At 43.1% G+C, this 15,661-nt stretch overlaps 1 protein-coding gene and 1 pseudogene across 1 annotated transcript in view; one reads left to right on the top strand and one right to left on the bottom strand.

Annotated features, from left to right (window-relative positions):
- The window catches only part of VPS53 (VPS53 subunit of GARP complex), a 270,995-nt gene that overhangs the window by 163,517 nt on the left and 91,817 nt on the right, over positions 1–15,661 (bottom strand). Inside the window, exons 8-11 of the mRNA XM_073615146.1 lie at positions 13,613–13,691; positions 10,873–11,016; positions 8,211–8,353; positions 621–762 (exon numbers count right to left, since the gene is read on the bottom strand). Of these exons, the coding sequence (XP_073471247.1) occupies positions 621–762; positions 8,211–8,353; positions 10,873–11,016; positions 13,613–13,691 (508 nt within the window). The remainder of the gene's footprint in view (positions 1–620; positions 763–8,210; positions 8,354–10,872; positions 11,017–13,612; positions 13,692–15,661) is intronic.
- Positions 5,022–5,197, top strand: LOC141130845 (U2 spliceosomal RNA; annotated as a pseudogene).

The raw sequence follows: 15,661 nt of genomic DNA, 5'->3' as shown, positions 1-15,661 counted from the left end.
CACACTATTTGCGGAGCGGCTCACAGCAGGGGGATAAAGGTGCGTCCCTGTTCACCGTTTCAGGGGCAAATCAGGTCCAAATTTTTGCCTGAATTCAGACCTGAAACTGGGCCAAAGACGCACAGTACACAGTACCCTTCTACAGTGCGCTCTACGGCCGCCCCCACATCCAATTTGCATAAGTGTACACCCAGCCTCAAAACACACCGTTTTGTTCACACTTTTCACAACAGATGAAATGACAGACATTTTCCAGCATCCAGAGAGCTGCAGTAATGCAAACTACCAAACCCAAAGTCCCCTTTCACACTGGCAGAGTCAACCAGTGGATCCCCCTGCTGGTCAGGTCAGTGTCCAATCTGCATCAGCGTTAATGCAGAACAGACATGGGCACAGCCCGCTGTCCTATATGGGCTGTCAGATGGAAATTGCCATCCGTCTGTTTTTAGCAGAGCAATGTTGCTCTGTTCCATAGAGAGCAATGGATGGTCCGATCAGATCTGCCTAAAAAACTGACAGGTGGATCCGATTAGTCCGTCCCTGTGAAAAGGGCTTTAGAGTATATTACTGGCAATGCGTACACAAACTACTGTTGACTACTAAATCATTTGTCATCTTACCACAACAGTGTCCGTCAAGGTACAGCCTGAGAACTTTTTGGCTAGGAGACCCTCAAAGTTAGTGGTTCTCTGAATAGCAAAGAGCAGAAGCTTCACCTCAATTTCCTTTGCTCTCGTCCTCATGACTTTTGCAAGATCAGTTCTGCAGAAAATAGCAACATGTAGTAAACATTAAAAAATTAACCCTATAAAACTAAATCCATTCTTCCACCACTATACTGAAGCAGTACTTAGACAAATACCTACATATTTAAAATAAATAAAAGTGAACTATGTCACCTGCCAAAGTATTTTTTAAGCCTGTTAAGCCAGTCTTGTGGTTCACACAACCCTACCACAATGAACCGCATGGTTCAGCTTAATAGCCCAATGATGACAAAGCTATTTATATTTATTAAAAATGCGTAAGTCTCACACTACCACTTTCATTCTTTATTACTTCAGGTGCTCTCTACACTCTGCACTGCTGAAAACTCCTGGGGGAGCTGCACTTCCTGCGTTCCACTTCATCAGAATGAAGTCTATAAACAAAACAATTTAGTGTTTTGCCTCCATTTCTCCCACTCTGCTGTGTGATTCACAAAACACAGCACAAATGTCACTGTAGTGCTGTGCTTTGTCAATGGCACAGCAAAGTGAGGAAGACAGAGGCAGACTACCAGAAAACGGGGTAGCTCATAGACACCGTTCAATGCAGAGGGGAGCTGGAAGTGCAGCACCCCCTGTACATATCAGGAGCTCTCAGTGGAGATAAGGATAATAAGAGAATAAAAGACTTTAAAAGTGTCTGGAGTTATCCTTTAAAACTGCTCACTGAACAGCGAATTATCAATAAGGAAACTGGACAGTTACACCAGGAAATAGGGGTGTTATCTTCCTGGAAGTACTATGTGTTGGGAGGTGTGAACAAGGCTGGCCAATACACAATTATAAAAAATGTAAAAAACAATAAAAATAGATACAATACAGAGAGTAATGCCCTGTACACACGGTTGGATTTTCTGACGGAAAATGTGTGATAGGACCTTGTTGTCGGAAATTCCGACCGTGTGTAGGCTCCATCACACATTTTCCATCGGATTTTCCGACACACAAAGTTTGAGAGCAGGCTATAAAATTTTCCGACAACAAAATCCGTTGTCGGAAATTCCGATCGTGTGTACACAAATCCGACGGACAAAGTGCCACGCATGCTCAGAATAAATAAAGAGATGAAAGCTATAGGCCACTGCCCCGTTTATAGTCCCGATGTACGTGTTTTACGTCACTGCTTTCAGAATGATCGGATTTTTCAACAACTTTGTGTGACCGTGTGTATGCAAGACAAGTTTGAGCCAACATCCGTCGGAAAAAATCCTAGGATTTTGTTGTCGGTATGTCCGAACAAAGTCCGACCGTGTGTACGGGGCATGAGAGTTGTCACCTTAGGATAGGAAGTCCTGAGGTGACAACTCTCATGATCAGAATCACCAGGCAAAAACAGGTAAAAAACCCCTGAACTAAACAATAATGCAGACACCACATCTATGGACTGGTGTGCTGCAATGTATTGCATGTTGCCATATTGTTGGTCTTTAAGGGGTTGTAAACCTCAGACATGAAATATAAGCAACGCTTATCCCTCTATAATGTGTACTTGTCTCAATTAGGAGCACAAAGTGTCATTTCTATCTGCTGCTTTGTTCCTCTGACAAGTTTTCCTGACACCAAGAGAAAAATGGTGACAGGGGACGCACCTCCAGCTGATTAAACAGCCTCACTTCTGTCCCTGTGTGCTGTGTGAAGGGGGTGTGCCCCTTCCCTCCAATCAGCTTTCAGAGCTCTCCTCACTGAGCTCTGCACAGTGTAGCTTCACTTAGATTGGCTGTAGAGAAGAGAAGACTGCAGATAGACAGATACAACCCATGTAGGAGAATTTGTCTCTGCGTATCACCTGAGGCCAGTCACTTCACTGGGTATATGTAAAGGTTTACAACCTCTTTAAATACTGTATATTTAATCAAGACTAACAACAACTTGTTACGGCATGCAAAAAAGGTACATTCATTATGTATTAAAACTTTTTGAAACCAATTATAAAATGATCGTCAAAACATGGAGGGCAGAATGTAGTGGTAAGTTTTATGAGGTTTCATAATGTGCAGGCAAATGAAACGTAGAGCTTTTTTTTCGACATATGAGCAGACTAAAAAAGCCATGGGCCATTCCAAACAGAAATGACCCCAGTGACTTTTCCACATACTGTACGTTTCAGGCTTGTTCTTTTTTTTGTTAGGACTGGGCAAGAAACATGTTTGTGGAAAGGTGAGGAGTTCAGGGTACAACTCATAAGGGGTTTAAGCCAGCATGTGTAGTAGAAGAACAAAGCTTTGGCAGCAGATGCAGTTCTCATTAGAGAGAGAACAATGACAGGTATAAAGGGTATTATAAAAGCTCTGGTACTATGGATACTTTTCATCTCCAGGGGATTTCTTTTTTTTTTTCCTGGAGTCTACTCAGTACAGACTGAACCGCTAAACTATTGAATCAAGTATTTGGGCAGCTCAAGGTCTTACATTTTGTACAAATTTCACAGAAAGCTCTCATTACGGCATAAAGAAAATGAATGTTGCCCTTAAATAACGAGCAAGGTTTGTACTGCTTCATCCAGGCTAAAAGCCTTAAAGATAGATTTTATTTCTGAAAAGGTGAACTCTAGGTTCAAATGTTGGCACCTAGGAAAATAAATTATGCAGAAAGGCACTATGCACCAAAAAACACATTGGATTGCTGTGCCATTATGCAGTTGTAAAATAGGTTTATATTTCTGTACAGAGGTCTGGAATCATTACAGAAAGTCATATACATTATAGTATATATCTGAAAGAAGTCACAGACCGAACTGGAGCAATGACCATTATTGATGATTAAAATTGGAACAGCAGTAAATGCACAGATCTGAGGTTAATGGGATGGAGGAATCACTACTATACTGCTCTTCCGTCAGTGTTTTCTGAAGTTCTTCCTAAGCATCTGAAATTAATGAAACTGCCATGTAATGACAGGCATCTACTGTCTATGCGTAAATAGTATATAAAATTGATGTCAAAGCCAATAGATCACATATATCAGACATGATGGCGGGTGTAGTTTCTCTTTGCTTGCATGGGTTTCTACAGGTACTCCAGTTTCCACCCATGCTCCAAAGAGGTGGTAGGATAATTGGCTCTTGTCTAAATTGGCCCATGTAAGTGTATACACAGTATGTATGTGTGTTACGGACCTTATGCCCCTTACGTATGATCGGACATTCTGACAACAAAATCCATGGATTTTTTCCGACGGATGTTGGTCCGAACGTCAAGAACGCGGTGACGTGCAACACGTACGACGAGCCGAGAAAAAGGACATTCAATAGCAAGCGCTTGATTCCGAGCATGCGTGGAACTTTGTGCGTCGGAATTGTGTACACTCGATCAGAATTCACGACAACGGATTTTGTTGTTGAAAAATTTGAGATCCAGATCTCAAATTTTGTGTGATGGAAATTCCGATGGAAAATGTCCGATAGAGCCTACACACGGAGGGAATTTCCGACAACAAGCTCCCATCGAACATTTTCTGTCGGAAAATCCGACCGTGTGTACAGGGCATTAGACTGTAAGCTCACTGAGACTAGAGACTGATGTAAATGTACAATATTAAATAAAGTTCTGCATAAAATGTCAGTGCTATATAAATACCTGTAATAAATAAATAACTGTAACACTTCATGCATGACTGCATGTTGGAAGAAGCCTATGAATTGGAGCATCCAGGTAGGAACATGCAGCAGCTTCATATACAAAGCACAGTGTATGTTTAATGTATCACTTTAAGTCAAAATACCTTCCAGCTTTGTTTGCACTTGGTGTGTTGGGTAATGCAGCCATTTAAAAACTCATGCGATTACTTATATATTTTGAAGGATATGTTAATAGACTTCATTTGCAAAACCTGGGTCAAGAGAACAAAGATGTTTCCTCCACTACTTTCTGTATCTAACATTGGCACCAGGTGCATAGAATAAACAAAGCCAAAAGTGTGCTGGTTTTTGTTTAATGAACTTCTCTTCGTGAAGACAAGTGTAAAGGAATCCCTAAAGGCCAGCTCCATGCAAAAGTAATATTTTATATGTGGTTGCTGGCAATCTGAATTACTTTAATCTCTCAAGGGATCCACAGTAATTAGACATCAACTGGTGGAAATTCTTGGTTCTTCCCGACTGACAAAGCCACTGCAAAGGCAAACAAATGGGGTCATACTTCCTACAATACATTCTCCATAATGTACATAGCAAAAAATTGCAGGGTGAGACTCTCATTAAGCCATTGCAAGAGGAAACAGAATCGTAAATCAGTGTTGGGAATCTTAATACCAAAGATCACTTCTCAGCCTTTTGGCCAAGATCAAGTGTAGTAACTGTTCTCATCAGTGTCCAGTAGGGGTGTGCTCCACAGCTCATTCTGGCCCTATGGTTGGCATGGCTGTTTGTATAGTGCTCCTGTTGGTATGATGGGGGTCCCAAGGGATATTCCTGATAGGCAAGTAAACCGAATATAGCGTGCACCACGTAAGGTGTGGAGTACTTCCCTGGTGTGGAGGGGCCCAGTGCCTCCTGATATGAGCAGTGATGTCTTGTTTGGCCAGGGGCTGGGAAGGCAGAGAACCTGTGGTATTATGGGCTCCCCAGGAGTGCTCTTAGTATCACTATGGTTTTGGGACTCCACTGTAAAAATGAGCACTAGGTCATGACACCTTGCTTTTTATGCACTATGCATCACGGGCTAGGCCTTTTGGCTGAGACCAGGGCAAATTTTGTCACCAGGCCTCAAGACCTAGCCATTGCACTGCACTAGCACTTATTTATTTTGAATATTTATTTTTTTCTCTCCACGTGTGTCACCTGCACTTATGTTTGTGTTCCCTTTCACTCAGGCTGGACTCTGTGAAGCCTTGGGCCTCCCCTGAATTCTATGAGGAAGATATGTGGTTCCTTCCGCCTCTGCCTTGGGGGGTTCTTTTTTGGGAGAGACCCTCACCTAGTACTTGGTGGTTGGCTTTGGCTGACCATGAGAAGAGGGATCCGCCAGGCCTTTTGGCTAGGTAGATTTGAGTGTGCCTTACCCCCTGTAGGACCAGGAAGATGTCCTACTTCTTCAGGAGGTGGACCAGGGACACACCCTATTTGCACTTTGTTGTCTCATCCACTGGTGTTTATTTTTTTTGCACCCACCACAGATAAAAAAAAAAAAAAAAATACAGAAGATCCCTTGAGTAATAAAAAGCTATGACACAATTAAGTTTACCAGTGCCAATGAACTAAGTACATACTAATGAGTGTAGCGCTGGACATATAGAGCTAAATAGTTAATGTGACTGGTGACTACAAAGATATTGTGCACAATCTCTAATGTGGCTAAATATCAGTTAAACAGGATAACCTCAGTGAGAAAGTAAAAAGTAAAAGGTGCAGCATTAAATTAATAATACAATACCAAAAAAATTGCATAAATTAATCATCTAAAATTTAAATCTGAATAAAGTTCAAATAAGTGGTAAAAGAAAAGTTCAAAAAAGTGTCCCAAATAACACTGTGTTGATTCCAAAGAAATCCAGAAGAGATGTTTTTGCAGGGTTCGGGAATATTTGATCCACCTTTCGTGCGGCCCACCACCAAATGGAAAAAATGAAGGCTTACCGACAAGCCTGCGACCGCCCTTATTCAGGGGGGTCAAAACAGGCTTAGTAGTGGAAATCTCCAAGGATGATGGACTCTCCGAACTCCCTCTCTCCTCGTCAAACCGGCAGCCCACCGCAACGGGGACAATAATATGGAAGTATGTTCACAGGGAATCCTTTACTGTTCCTTCTCAGAAAGGCTCAGGCACAGGTAAGCCACAGCTGCTACAGACAAGGCAGCTCCCTCTACATATCAATGAATATGGGGACAAAGTCCTCATCGTTGAATAGATCCATTTTCTCTATGTGATAGTAGATGGTGTGTAGGTTCTCCTTTAAGTTAGTAGATAAATGGTTATGGGGTGGCGTGAACCTGTCTCTGGCTGGGTGGAGGGGAGATCTTTTGACTTGTAAACTCCTGGTGGGGTGCTGTCCAAAAAATGGAGGATGGAGGAGGGTGAAGGTCTCACGAGAGAATGCTGCAGCCGTGTGTGTCCGCAGCAGTCACTCAGTCTCAGGTGAAGGAGACTGAGTGACTGCTGCGGACACACACGGCTGCAGCATGCTCTCGTGAGACCTTCACCCTCCTCCATCCTCCATTTTTTGGACAGCACCCCACCAGGAGTTTACAAGTCAAAAGATCTCCCCTCCACCCAGCCAGAGACAGGTTCACGCCACCCCATAACCATTTATCTACTAACTTAAAGGAGAACCTACACACCATCTACTATCACATAGAGAAAATGGATCTATTCAACGATGAGGACTTTGTCCCCATATTCATTGATATGTAGAGGGAGCTGCCTTGTCTGTAGCAGCTGTGGCTTACCTGTGCCTGAGCCTTTCTGAGAAGGAACAGTAAAGGATTCCCTGTGAACATACTTCCATATTATTGTCCCCGTTGCGGTGGGCTGCCGGTTTGACGAGGAGAGAGGGAGTTCGGAGAGTCCATCATCCTTGGAGATTTCCACTACTAAGCCTGTTTTGACCCCCCTGAATAAGGGCGGTCGCAGGCTTGTCGGTAAGCCTTCATTTTTTCCATTTGGTGGTGGGCCGCACGAAAGGTGGATCAAATATTCCCGAACCCTGCAAAAACATCTCTTCTGGATTTCTTTGGAATCAACACAGTGTTACTTGGGACACTTTTTTGAACTTTTCTTTTACCACTTATTTGAACTTTATTCAGATTTAAATTTTAGATGATTAATTTATGCAATTTTTTTGGTATTGTATTATTAATTTAATGCTGCACCTTTTACTTTTTACTTTCTCACTGAGGTTATCCTGTTTAACTGATATTTAGCCACATTAGAGATTGTGCACAATATCTTTGTAGTCACCAGTCACATTAACTATTTAGCTCTATATGTCCAGCGCTACACTCATTAGTATGTACTTGGTTTTTGCCTTATGTCGAGGGTTTAGTGTTTAGCAGCAGGATTTTGATATATTTTTTTCAACTTTTCAAACTTGGTCATTCACATTTCACTCATTTTTAGGTTTTCATATTTATGCACGTAGCGCAGTTCTTTATTTATTTTTAGTGCCAATGAACTAACTTGTTTTTCCAAAAGAACAAAGTGTTTTATTTTTGATACGGCATACAATAGATTTGTTGCACAAAGCAATTGAAGGCTTTGGCTGATGGGCAAAAGCAGCTTGCTTTTAGTTGCATACTGCTTGCATTTGAGATCAGTTTGAGACACTTCTGAGACCATTTATAGTTTATAAATGGGTGCATTTGTCCTACTGTTGACCCACTAAGCAGCATCAACCTGCTGCAAATCGATTTTGCATTGCAATTTCAATGCATGGGGAGAAAAATAGGCTAGTAAATCCTGAATATATGAGAAAGAACATCCTAAATTTTATTATGCGCTGTCATTTTACCTGGTTATATGGCAAAACTCAACAGCAATGCGCTCAGTCATGCACCAATCCACAGGAAACATGCGGCCATACTTCTCTTCATAATCCACTAGCTGACGTTTAATCCAAGCATAACGTCTGTCAATTTTGTCAAGCCATGCCACCTGCCACACATAAAAAGGACAAACACCTAAACAGCATATAGACAGAAATATGGAGGATAAATATAAACTAAACATTTAAATTTTATGTAAAGGCAAAACTTTTTTTTTTTGGCCATCAGTGTCCCATTAATATGATTTCCCTTTGCTTCCTGTTCTGTAAAACCAACCAGAGCAAGTGTCCCAAATAGAAGGTTCCTCCTCTATTTCTTTTCTGGTTACAGCTAAAAAAAAAACCCCTAAACTAAAAAGTTGCATTTTCCTTTTCTTCCCAATGATAATGGTCACTAGGAAAGATTGAAAGGGTGAATTTAACCAATGGGTGAATAAAATATTTTAAGACAGGGTGTTCACCTTAAGTTCCTAATTGTGATGACGGACAAAAAAGAGTAGCTGCAGAAGCAGAGACGGATACTGACAATTTCAGCTCAGAAAATGATTTTGATTAAATGTCCCACTCTCTTCTTAACACTTCCCCCATCTTCAATTCTTTTGATGAGAATGGGGTTTTTATTTTTAATTTAATACTGTGGAGAGGAAATATGAAAAATTGTTACTTTTGGTTTTGAAAATTGTTTTGTGGAGGCTTTTTGGCTGTTCCACATAAACTAGTAAGCAGTTCAGGAGATTGTTGCTCCCTTTGTTACAAATAAATATTATAAAAAAGTAAATTCTGTTTGTGATAATTGTTTGGCTACACTATATTTTTAATATGCTAGTTGTGATAATTTTATGCCAAGTCAAATTGTCCATAGTCATATTTTATGTTCCTAAAGTAACAGAATGACTTTCAATCTTAAAGGCCCCTTTCACACTGGGGCGGTAGGGGGTGTCGGCGGTAAAACAGCGCTATTTTTACCGCGGTATTCGGCCACTAGCGGTGCGGTTTTAACCCCCCGCTGGCGGCCGAAAAAGGGTTAAAACCCCTCGTATAGCGCGACTATAGCCGCGGTATTACCGCGGTATAGCCGCGCTGTCCCACTGATTTCAATGGGCAGGAGCGGTGAAGGAGCGGTGAATACACCGCTCCTTCACCGCTCCAAAGATGCGGCTGACAGGAGATTTTTTCTTCTCCTGCCAGCGCACCGCTTCAGTGTGAAAGCCCTCGGGCTTTCACACTGAACAAACAGCGGAGGCTGTTTAGGGGCGGTTTGCAGGCGCTATTTTTAGCGCAATAACGCCTGCAAACCGCCCCAGTGTGAAAGGGGCCTAAAAGACAAAAAAGTGCTAAAGTAGCATTTTTTTCAATTTTTCAGCAAATTTTAGTTTTTCTCCCCCCAAAAAAACGGGAAAAAACAGGGTTTTTTTCCGAGCTTCAAAATTTTCGGAAATTTTACATCTCTAATGCCCCGTACACACGGTCGGATTTTCCGATGGAAAATGTCCGATCGGAGCGTGTTGTCGGAAATTCCGACCGTGTGTGGGCTCCATCGGACATTTTCCATCGGATTTTCCGACACACAAAGTTGGAGAGCAGGAGATAAAATTTTCCGACAACAAAATCCGTTGTCGGAAATTCCGATCGTGTGTACACAAATCCGACGGACAAAGTGCCACGCATGCTCAGAATAAATAAAGAGATGAAAGCTATTGGCCACTGCCCCGTTTATAGTCCCGACGTACGTGTTTTACGTCACCGCGTTCAGAACGATCGGATTTTCCGACAACTTTGTGTGACCGTGTGTATGCAAGACAATTTTGAGCCAACATCTGTCGGAAAAAATCCTAGGATTTTGTTGTCGGAATGTCCAAACAAAGTCCGACCGTGTGTACGGGGCATTAGTCTCGTACACACGATCAGATTTTCGGATGACCGTTCGTCCGTTTTTTTGTTGCATGCTAGTCTCAAGTTGAAAGTGAAGAGGTTACTCACCATACGAAAATTCTCGTACGACAGAATACAACTTCAGACGCAATGTGTTGAATAGTTTTGTGTGTTCTTTCGTTTGTGAGCATGCACTACGTATTTCAATTTTTTTCGTACAAAAACCGTACTAATTAAACGAAAATTGGATGATGAGTTTTACCTACAACAAAAATGTTATAGTCTGCATATAAAGCTTTTGTCTGCCGAAAAACCTGAATCGGATGTCAAAAGCACCATACTAACGATCTGAAAATCGGCAGACCGTTCGTCGGATGAAATTTTACTTCCGATCTATGCATCGTGTATGGGCCGTTACATTGATGAAATACATAAAAAGAGCTCTATTTTGCCTGCCAAAGGATTCCTATTTCTGTCCTTTCAAAGATTTACATGGCTCTGCCACACAACACAGACCTGTCTGACAGGGCAGGAGACCTGTTTTTTTTGTCGGCAGTACATTAACAATTATAGGTCTGCTACACACCTCCATTTTGTTACTGGACATTGTACAGAAAAACAGTAGGCTAGTGGGCTCATCTCTCTGCTTTCTCTTGCTATCAGCATGCTCTTGCAATGCAGCACAACTGACTGGCTCCATCTGCTGCTTCACCCTAATACCAAACAAATTGAAGTAGTGATACTAAATTATTCTTACATCTTGGTTCTCTTGGAAAAGCACTGAGTACTCAGAGAGATGCTGCCTGATGAATTTCTTGATGATTTCTTGTTTAATCCGGACATCCAGGACATTGGCTACCAAGCAGGCATCACGCAGAACATTGCTGGGTCCTCCATGTCTCTGGTAAAAACATCATATGTGGCCATTAGGATTTGCTTTCTTCCAGCAAACTATGAAAGTACATTCAGTAATACATGGAATTCCAGAGCAGAGCGAACAAAATGCGGTTGTGCCAAATCATCTTTCATGTTTAATAAATGGAATATATTTGTTAAACAAACTAATTCATTACAAGTATTAAAGAACCGTAGAAAAAAGTATATAAATAAGTTGACAGATGTAAAACAGTTTTAGTAAAATTAAATTAAATTGACAAACATGTAAAATTTCCTGGAACATATAACTAAATATATATTGAACTGGAATCCTGGTGAAATGTTAACTATGTTAGCAGCCTTACTGGGTTGAATAACGAGCACAGAAATTTTAACATTTTCTAGAGTAAATTGCCGTGCCAGATTTTCCTAAAGTGATTGTAAAGTCTTGTTTAAAAAAATAACAAACATGTTATACTTACCTGCTCTGTTGCAGTGGATTTGCACAGGCCGGCCTGTATCCTCCTCTTCTCTGGTCCCTCTTCGGCTCTCTTGGCCCCTCCCTCCTGTCTAGTGCCTCCACAGCAAGCAGCTTCCTATGGGGGTACCTGAGCCGAGCTGCAGATCTGTGTGTCCATTCAGACATGTAGCTGCCTTTCAGCCCTGCCCCCTCTCTCTCCCGATTGGCTAGCTGACTTTGATTGACAGCCGCGGGAGCCAATGGCAGCGCTCCTGTGTCTCAGCCAATCAGGAGGGAGAGTCGGGGACGGCCAAGGGACTCGTGGTCATCGCTGGACAGAGGGGGCTCAGGTAAGAATTAGAGGGGCTGAGGAGGGCTGCTGCACACAGGAGGCTTTTTCTCTAAATGCATAGAATCCTTTAAGATAAAAAAAAAACCTTCTGCCTTTACAACTCCTTTAAAGTTAATTGAGACCACATGTGTCAAACACATGTCCTGCCAGGCCATTTCATGTGATCCTCACACCTCTCCTGCAGCTGCAGCACCCCCCTGGTCTCCGTCCCCACCTTGTCTAAGTAGTCAGCAGCAGAGAGGAGGACAGAACTCCTCCACCAGATCCTGCACTTCTCCATGCAGCTGCGATGAGGCTCGTCCATACCCCCTCCATCTCAGCAGTTGGCAGAAGAGAGGAGGAGAGAACCCCTCCTACAGATCCTGCACTTCTCTGTGCTGCTGTAGCACCCTCTCATCTCCGCCTCCCCTGGTCCCTGCATTCAGCAGACTTTGGCAGCTGACTCCAGCCCTCCTCTGGTCCTCCTCCAGACCCTGCACTTTCTGCTTCTCAGCTCCTCCACCAGCTTCTTCCCAGCAGCACCACAAGGTAAAGGGGGTGCACTGTGATGTAAAGGATGGTCAGGGACTCTTGACATATGATGTAAGGGAGGGGGGGTGCCCTGGACATCTCCTCCTCTGTGTCACCCCCCCCTCCTCTTTGCCACCCCTCTGAGGGTGACACAAAGGAGAGGGAGGTGACACAGAGGAGAGGGGGGGTGACACAGAGGAGAGGGGGGTGACACAGAGGAGAGGGGGGTGACACAGAGGAGAGTGACACAGAGGAGAGGGGGATGACACAGAGGAGAGTGACACAGAGGAGAGGGGGTGACAGAGGGGGTGACACAGAGGAGGGGGGGGTGACACAGAGGAGAGGGGGGGTGACACAGAGGAGAGGGGGGTGACACAGAGGAGAGGGGGGGGTGACACAGAGGAGAGGGGGGTGACACAGAGGAGAGGGGGGGTGACACAGAGGAGAGGGGGGGTGACACAGAGGAGAGGGGGGTGACACAGAGGAGAGGGGGGGTGACACAGAGGAGAGGGGGGGTGACACAGAGGAGAGGGGGGGTGACACAGAGGAGAGGGGGGGTGACACAGATGAGAGGGGGGGTGACACAGAGGAGAGGGGGGTGACACAGAGGAGAGAGGGGGTGACACAGAGGAGAGGGGGGGTGACACAGAGGAGAGGAGGGGTGACACAGAGGGGAGAGGGGGTGACACAGAGGAGAGGGGGGGTGACACAGAGGAGGGGGGGGTGACACAGAGGAGAGGGGGGGTGACACAGAGGAGAGGGGGGGTGACACAGAGGAGAGGGGGGGTGACACAGAGGAGGGGGGGTGACACAGAGGAGGGGGGGTGACACAGAGGAGAGGGGGGGGTAACACAGAGGAGGGGGGGTGACACAGAGGAGAGGGTGACTAAAACTAAGCATTTGGTCACCATATATCTGCTAGGTAGAAAATTCCATGAAATAATATCACAGCTAGTGCTTTGTCTTTGCAAATTCAATGTTGTCATTGATGGAAGCCTACTGACTATTTCACTCATAAGTTCTACATTTTCTGACCACCACTGGCTAAACAATAATTACTGGATGTGTTAGCATGCATTGTAGCCAAGTAGTTGGCGCATTTACTTTATGCGGTTAGGGTCTAGGTTTAACCCTACCAGGGACTCTGTCTACCTGAATTTGTATGTTCTCCCCTTGTTTATAGGAAGAATGCATGTTTCCGCCCAAAGCCTTCTGTTAAAGTAACACTAAATATCCTTATCCACTAATAATCAATAAACATTCACTAAAAGAGGAAAAAATAGGAGATAAATAATTTACCTTTGTTCCCTGAGATGGGAATGCTTCTTCAAAATCAGCTAGAATCTGCTGACCCAGTTCAGTCTGAGCAGCTTTAACTCTACAAAGGACCAAAAAGGCAAATTAAATTATATATAGTATATAATATTGAGCGTGATGTGCACAGGTCTACTTTTTAATAGTCACAAATATCATATCTGGTGAGTTACGAACACAATTGCATTATGCAACCTAACATGTCTATAAGTGAACAACGCATGTAAAGAGTATTTCTAAAAACAATGACTGACGGAGATCAAGGACTGTTATCAGAATGTCTAACGTATTTTTTATTGTCACTTTCACATTTTTACAGTTTGCTTCTATACGTATTTTTTTTGTTTTGTTATTGTAATAAAAAGGTAGGCATCTGCACATTAGTCACTAGTCAGGGAAAATTAGCCTAGTTGCTTAAAGCTAAACGCTAGTTAGGAGTTTAGCCACTGCAACAGAGCTCTCATGTGCAAACAAGGTACATGCTAATAGGAGGAGAGAGCAGAGTGATAGAGAGATGAGCTCATTAGTCTGCTGCTTCTCTTTTACTATCCAGTCACAAACTGGGGGAAGGGCAAGACCCATTTGTAATACTTTAAGCAAAACTTTACCCAAAAGGGGAAGTTCTGCTTATTTGTACCACCCCCCTCCTGTACAGCAGCATGATGCACTGCGCTCCTGTACCATGACATGTGATCCTGTACGATATTCACCAGACAAACATGAAGTGGGCTATATAAGGTATTTACTGGCAGAAAAAAAATGTTTTACTATACAAAGTTAAAACAACAAGAACAGAGGATTTAATAGATGGAAAGATGAAAAAATGACTGAAGTTCCACTTTAGGCCCCTTTCACATCCGTGTTGATCCGCCCCGTGAACATCCGCTGCTCAGCGGGGATCGCTCCGTTTACCCCAGCTGAGCCGGCAGATGACAGGACGTGACCCGCACACTGTGCAGGGACCGCCCTGTCAGATCTCCGCTCTCCCCTATGGGGGATCGGAGGAACACGGACCGTCTGTCTGTGTTCATCCGATCCGCTCTGCAGACGGATAGAAAAATAGGATTTTCTTCCGTCTGCAGAATCGGATGAGAGCGGAGCCGGATGACATCGGGTGTTAGCGGATGTACCCATAGGGATGCATGTATGTCCGTATTTCATCCGAAAACGGATGGATGAAATACAGACATACGGCCTGCATGTGTGAAAGGGGCCTTAAGTACAAAAAATGTATTACAAAAAAAGTAATAAATATCCAAGTGTATTTAAACCATTATGGAACTATTTTGTATGGTGTGTGTGTGTGTGTGTGTGTGTGTGTATATATATATATTTATACTCACATACACAATCACATACACACATATACACTAGTATATTAATAAATACATAAAATCATATACATCAAGCTGACCTCTTTACATTCAAGCAAAATAGTAATGAAAAGACTAAGCGTTTCCTATAAAAATGATCACTGCCCTTATTACTTATCACGGTTGCTAAGCAAAAAAAACTTTGCGACTAACTGAATTAACATTATCACCCACTCTGCTTTATAACCTAGAGGAATCCCCGAGCTTCCGCTCTGCCAATCAATTTTCCAAAGCAACAAATGTGTCTGTGTAGGGATCTAATAAAAGCACAAATACACATTTCCATCAGAAGTTCTCATACAGTAATTGCAAGCAGAGTTTGGAACATTTCTCAGACTGACTGCAGATTGTTTTAATTTGTCCGCAGAAAAGGGAAAAATGCTTTACACTGCATGTGCATGAAGTTATGCCAGGTTCCTTTGGCACATCGTTTAAGTGAACTTGGGCATCTCTCTCAAAAGGCTATATAGCTCTTGGTGACAGATCTGCCAGTGGATGGTCACAATATGTTGCAAATGGGGCATCTGTCGACAGGAGATGAATCACCTGCAGCTATGCATTAGAAAAAAACATGCTCTTATGGCTTAGTGATGAAACCAATATGGTTTACATTAGCGTCTGCTTTCTAGACAAGTCTTCAAAGATTAGCAGGTAGAGAGAA

The sequence above is a fragment of the Aquarana catesbeiana genome, linkage group LG02 (assembly GCF_042186555.1).
Source record: "Aquarana catesbeiana isolate 2022-GZ linkage group LG02, ASM4218655v1, whole genome shotgun sequence".
NCBI classification, from domain to species: domain Eukaryota; kingdom Metazoa; phylum Chordata; class Amphibia; order Anura; family Ranidae; genus Aquarana; species Aquarana catesbeiana.
The sequence above is the reverse complement of the archived record's forward strand: the minus strand, read 5'-3'. Positions and strand labels throughout refer to the sequence as shown.